General features: G+C 29.7%; 1 protein-coding gene across 1 annotated transcript; it reads right to left on the bottom strand.

The window, feature by feature from the left end:
• Positions 1-3,398: 3,398 nt before the first annotated feature.
• LOC105128962 (geraniol 8-hydroxylase-like) lies at positions 3,399-5,321 on the bottom strand. Its single transcript, XM_011030821.1, has 2 exons — positions 4,279-5,321; positions 3,399-4,160 (listed from the first exon to the last, which is right to left on the bottom strand). The coding sequence occupies exons 1-2, from the start codon at positions 5,179-5,181 to the stop codon at positions 3,558-3,560; spliced, it is 1,506 nt and encodes a 501-aa protein (XP_011029123.1). The 5' UTR covers positions 5,182-5,321; the 3' UTR covers positions 3,399-3,557.
• Positions 5,322-6,203: the final 882 nt, after the last annotated feature.

Here is a 6,203-nt window from a genome sequence, read left to right as displayed (position 1 = left end):
AATTTGTACAATTAACCTCCCTGTGGTTCGACCCCGGTCTTGTCGGGTTATTTATTACTTCTACACTCCTGCACTTGGGAGAAGACATCAATCTTTTAGTCGTGTCACATAATAAAATGACATTGCTAATATAAAAATATAATTCTAAAATAAATAATGAATGCCATGTTTGAAAGTTACGAGAACCTTAAAATTTGAGGAGGAGGCAATTTTCTACTACAAATTATATTCTTAACAAAAAAGCTCATAAAAAGTTGGAAAAGATACCATATAAATTATGGAAAAAAGAATAATCTTCCTTTAAATACCTTAAAGTATGGGATAGCGTTGAAAAAATAGCATACATATTTTTAAAAAAGTCAATATAAGCCTAAAATTATGGATCATGTATTTATTGGACATGCTTACAATAGTAATGTATATTGGTTTCTTGTATACAAGTCAAGTATTAAGTATATTCATCCCAATATAATAATGATAGAAAAGAATGATGCATTCTTTATTATGTAGACAGAAGTTATAAGAAAAATAGCAACATATAAAACACAAAAGATTTGATGAGCAAAAAAGGTTGTAGATATAAAATCTAAATTCATAATTGTATTCTCTGAAAAAAGTAAAAATAATATGGTTGTTCTCTTTAGAGGTTTACAAGACTTTTAAATAGGCTAGAAAGAACCTACCTCTAGTAGGAAGTATTCAAAAATTAAAAACATAAGGAAAATAAAAAAAGAATCTAAAATAAAATATTAAATAAAAAAATATGGGAAAAGTTAAAAAATTAGCCCAAACACAATGATTCAATAAACAATGAAGATTATTCTAGTTGAACCTCTTGCTAGAGTTATTTTTTAAGATCTAACCTAATTTAGCATGACAAGATCTTTTTTTGAACCTAAACTTAACCTATTGATTCATTAAAGAATCTGTTAGCTTATCCATATAGTTTATGTAGATCAGATCTCCATTTAGTTGTGTCAGATCCTCACTTGAATGTTAATAATCTTTAGTTTCTATAAGTACAAATGCATCACTTTGAAGAGATGTTATGTTTTAAGGAAGCACAAAAAGTTTATTCATTTAAATGATAAAGGAAGCAAATTTAAGTGGTCATCATCAAATTATATATAAAAAGATTTGTAAAAAATGATAAAATTGAGCTAATAAGCAGTAAGAGAGTGCAAATAATCTTGATTTTCTAACTACTCCAAGGTAATGTCTTACTTTGAAGCTTCTTATTGAAAGGAGACAATAAATAGTAAGATTGAGTTCATTAAGTAAAATTTTAACTACCAATTATATATTTAATAAAGTACTTCATAAAAATTTGAAAAAAAACTTGTCTAAGTTAGGAAAGGAAAAAAATATTTCTATAAATGCATCAAAGTATGAGTGCCTTGTGAAAGTGACAATACTTTATCTTACAAAGGTCAAGATAAGGCCTAAAATTATGGATTATATATTCATTGGATATACTTATAATAATAATGCATATGAATTTCTCATATACAAGTCAAGTAGTGGGAATGTTCATCCTAATACAATAAAAGAAGCAAGGAATGCAATATTTTTAGAAAAAAATGTTTTTTCTTTTAAGAAAGCTTAAGAAATTCATTCACTTAAAGGACAAATTAAGCAAGCTTAAGTTGTCATTATCAAATTATGAACAAAAGATTTGTAGTAAACAATGAAATCCAGTCGAGAAGAAGTAAGAGGGAGAAGATGATAAAAACATTTGGTCTTGATTTTCTAACTTGTTAGAAAATGAGTCTTGAAGCTACTCCGAGAAAATGTTCTGCTTTGAAATTTTCTATTGAAAGGAGATAATAAATAATGAGATTGAGTTTATCATGCAAAATCATATATGAGAGCTAGTAAATCTTTCTCTTAGAAGTATGTTATCAGAATATGAATGGATTTTCAAGTAGAAGATGGAAGTTGATAAAATATTTGGCAAGATTTGTTGTTAAAGAATTCAAACAACAAGAAAGTATGAACTATTTTAATGCATACTCACTTGTGTCAATAATAACTTTTATATTGACAGTAATAGTTGTCTCATATATTAACAAGCTCTAAATATATCAAATAAATATAAAAATAATCTTCCTAAATGATGACCTTCACGAAGAAGTTTACATGGAACAACTTTAGGAGTTTGTCATTAAAAAGAAAGAAATTAAAGTTTTAAGCTTTTCAAGTTATTATATAGTTTGAAATAAGCTTCTAAATAATGGCATAAAAAGTTCAATGATGTTATGTTATCAAATGAGTTTAAATCAACAAGGTTGACAAATGTATTTATGTAAAAAAAAAAAAAAGTTAAGTTATTGTATATCTCTATGTGGATGAAAAGTTAATTTTGGGTTAATTTTAGATAAAAATAAATACATGATCAAATTTACTAAGAAATTATTGATTAATAAGTTTGACATGAAAAAGTTGGGTTTTGTAAATGTCATATTATTATTTTAATTAATATAAAATATTAGATAATTCAAGATATTATATTTGTTAATTAGCTGGTTAAATTTGATAATATTTTACTAGGAAGGTTTAAAATAAAAAGGTATCTTTAATATAACGATCTACTAATTCACTTCCCATCTATGAATATTTAAGTGTCTAGAAAAAGATCATTGAGTGCATAAAAATTTGAATTTAAAAAAAATAAAGATTTAAATTTCCTCATGAAGATTATTAAGTGCATTTTCTATAATAGTTTTGAATACTACTCTTAAAAAAAATAATAAAGAAAGATCTCCTATTAAGATCAATAAATGCTTTTACATTTTTACACAAATGTTTCAATCTATAAAGATCTTGATTGAAGTTTGAAGGTTGCTTGAGAAAATCTAAAAGTTTTATTGCTGTGTTAAAAATATTCTCAAAAAAATGTCTATTTATATATATATTATTGGAAATTAAAAAATTATATATTCCATAATTATTACTATTGCTTATAGTTTCTGAATACAAATGCATCTATGCATATCCTTTGGCTATTCCTAAGACAAATTAGAATCAAAATAACGCTCAAGCAGGATTTTAAAAGGTCGAAAAGGTTTATAAATATATGTCTATAAATATATAATCTTAGCAGGATATAGCGTGTGTTTGAAAATATAGATGTGGTTATTTTTTAAAATATTTTTTATTTAAAAATATATTAAAATAATATTTTTTATAGTTTTAAAAAGTATTTTTGATATAACATATCAAAATAATTTGAAAATAAAAAAAATGTTAATTTAAAATTAAAAAAATAAAAAATTTTATTTTTTTAAAACAGAAAAATTATTATTATCTCAAAAAAGTTCTCCTATTAGTAGCACATAAATATTAGATTATTAAAGTTTTCTGCTTTGCTTGTCAGATTACAGTAATTGGCCAGAAGATGGGACACAAAAATGAAATGAATTTAGACCATAAATGCACGGATGGCTAAAGACATAGTGATTAGTTTTTGGCTCCAAGACACAACATATCCTCTCAAGTAATTGTGTTATGTCCCTTGCTCTTCTACTAATCTCAAACAAAACAACCAATTTACCTTACTATTGTATTGGTACGGCTCGCAGGGATTGAGCCTTCTCTAAGGTGATGCCGAACTTATCTTCCATGTCCATGCTTTCTGGTGTCACTCCATTTTCTAGCTTCCAATCAAAAGAGTGAATGAGTGAACCCAACATCATGGGTAACATCCTCATTGCCAAAGGCAATCCAGGGCAAATTCGTCGTCCAGCACCAAATGGAATAAGCTCAAAATTCCGGCCACGGGCATCAATATCTGACCCCAAGAATCTCTCCGGCACGAATGACTCTGGATCCTCCCATAAGCTTGGATCTCTACCTATGGCCCACACATTAACAAACAATTGTGCACCTTTTGGGATAGTGTAACCACTTATTTCTACGTTCTCTCCGGCTTTCCGAGGGAGTAAGAGAGGAACTGCTGGATGCAATCTGAAGGTTTCTTTGATAACTGCTTGCAGATAAGGCAACCGGACAATGTCTGATTCCTCAATCAAGCAGCCTTTTCCAATAGTCTGCTCAAGCTCTGTTCGGGCTTTAGATAATGTCCTGGGATTGTGGAGTAGTTCTGCCATAGCCCATTCCAGCGTGCTAGAAGTTGTATCTGTACCAGCAGCAAATAAATCCTGTAACAAACAAGTAAGTTAACAAGGAGAATTCTCTTAAAATATACAGAAAATTCGAAAACTTCAAATGAAAAACGTAAATGAAACAATTGGTAAAAGGAGGAGAAAAAGAAGTAACCAAGAACAAATGTTTAATCTGACTAGTTTTCATGATGTCTTCGTTACTGTCTTCGCTGATTGTGAGAAGAGTATCTAGCATGTCATTGACCGGGACATAACCCTGCATTTTTCTTAATTGTAACCGTTCATTGACTATGCCATCAAAGATGTTGAGTATCTTCCCAAAATGAATTGTCATGCGACGCTTTATGCCCTGCAGGTCAATCCTTCCAAGTACAGGGAAGTAGTCTGCTAAGTTTGGTTTTCCTGCCTCTTCCATGATACACCCAACAACCTCCTTTAACTGACTTGCAGTTTCAGAATTTGAATCAGACAAATTCAAGGAAAAAATACTATTTGACAAGGCATTTAGTGCGGTTGTAAAAGCTGCCTGGCCTATAACCATTGCCTCACCAGCAAGGCAATGTTCTTGAACAAGAGCAACCAGCTCTTGAATCTTCTTGAGTCTCAGCTCCTGGTTAGCGTCGAGTTTTTGATTAGTGAAAATGTAGGAGTTGCAAACCTTTCTAAGGTTTCTCCACCGCATGGCTATCGGCACCCAAGGCAGACCAAGTTCATGATGTTTGTGAGATCGAATTGCATCTGGAATGGTTCGGTTAGAAAGGGAGACATCATGCTTTTGGAGGACTTCTTTTGCCAGGGTTGGGGAAGATATAACTACTGTGGTGATTTGGCCTAACTTCAAACTCATCAAGGGACCATGAGTCTTGGCAAGCCTTGCCAGAGACTTGTGAGGTTTGTCACCAAGATCCAAGAGGTTGCCTATAATCGGTAAAGCTGCTGGCCCTGGAGGAAGCTTTCCTGAACTTTCAGTTTTGCTTCCCCTTGCAATGAAATGAAGCGTCTTGACTATGACAAACGTGAAGAGAACACATAGCACAAGATTTATCAAGGATTCCATTTGTCTCTCTAATGTAAACTGTTGGAAATCCGAAATCAATCGACTGTGAACGCTAATCTTTGTACGCTTCTCTTATTCTTTTCTGGTCTTTTTGTAGAAAATTGGATTCAACATTTTGCATCCTACTTTACCACCAGTTAATGAAATCAAATGCGTTACGTCAAGTAGTTTGATGCTGAGGAATGCACGTAAGCATTTGGCACCTATTTTTGGACGGTCAGATTTCATTGGCTCCGTTTGGATGTTATTATGACAAAAACATACAGGAGCTCGGTTATTTGTTGTAAATTGTGAGATATTTCACCGTTGCCGTATAGTGTAATTATTTTTCTTTTCTTTTCTTTTTTTACCCTTCTCTATACAAAGCTTTTACCTTGCTTGCGAGGGTAAAATAACATTTTTCATGCAACCAGAGTTCATTTCTAAATTGATTGGGACAATTTAATAGTTTATATATGCATTTCTTTTTTTTTACAAATGAATTACATAAATGCTCTTAATAGATAACAAAAAAAAAATGAAAGGCTAAAAGAACTTTTATGTAATTTATTTTTAAATAGTATAAGTACTGCCGTGTCCATAAAATAAAGAAAATTAAAGGATGAATCAAAAGATATTTTAGTATTTTTCTTGTGTATTTTTTTATTATATTTTATTTGGATTGGAGGTAAATTAGTATTTTTATAAATAAAATTAAAAAAATATTAGTAAATGTAGGGTATGTTCTAACATGTTGGAGAGAGGCATGTAAAACATAAAATTATTAAAAAAGAAGTTGTCATTTTATACATCTCTAATTATAAATTACTAACTGCATCTAATAGCTTTGATTTTATTGATTTACAACTTGATTATTTTATTAAAAAAATTTGAAGCAACGGTATTTATTTCACTCAAGATTAGAGTGACGTGACACTAAAAAAATTTTTAAAAAATGAAATTAATAATAAAAATAATTAAACTCAATCAATGATTTATAAATTTACTTGATAACATATAATTTATATTATTTTTATTTTTTA

Source organism: Populus euphratica, unplaced genomic scaffold (genome assembly GCF_000495115.2).
Source record: "Populus euphratica unplaced genomic scaffold, PopEup_1.0 scaffold48.1, whole genome shotgun sequence".
In the NCBI taxonomy this organism is placed as follows: domain Eukaryota; kingdom Viridiplantae; phylum Streptophyta; class Magnoliopsida; order Malpighiales; family Salicaceae; genus Populus; species Populus euphratica.
This window is presented reverse-complemented; position numbering and strand designations above follow the sequence as displayed.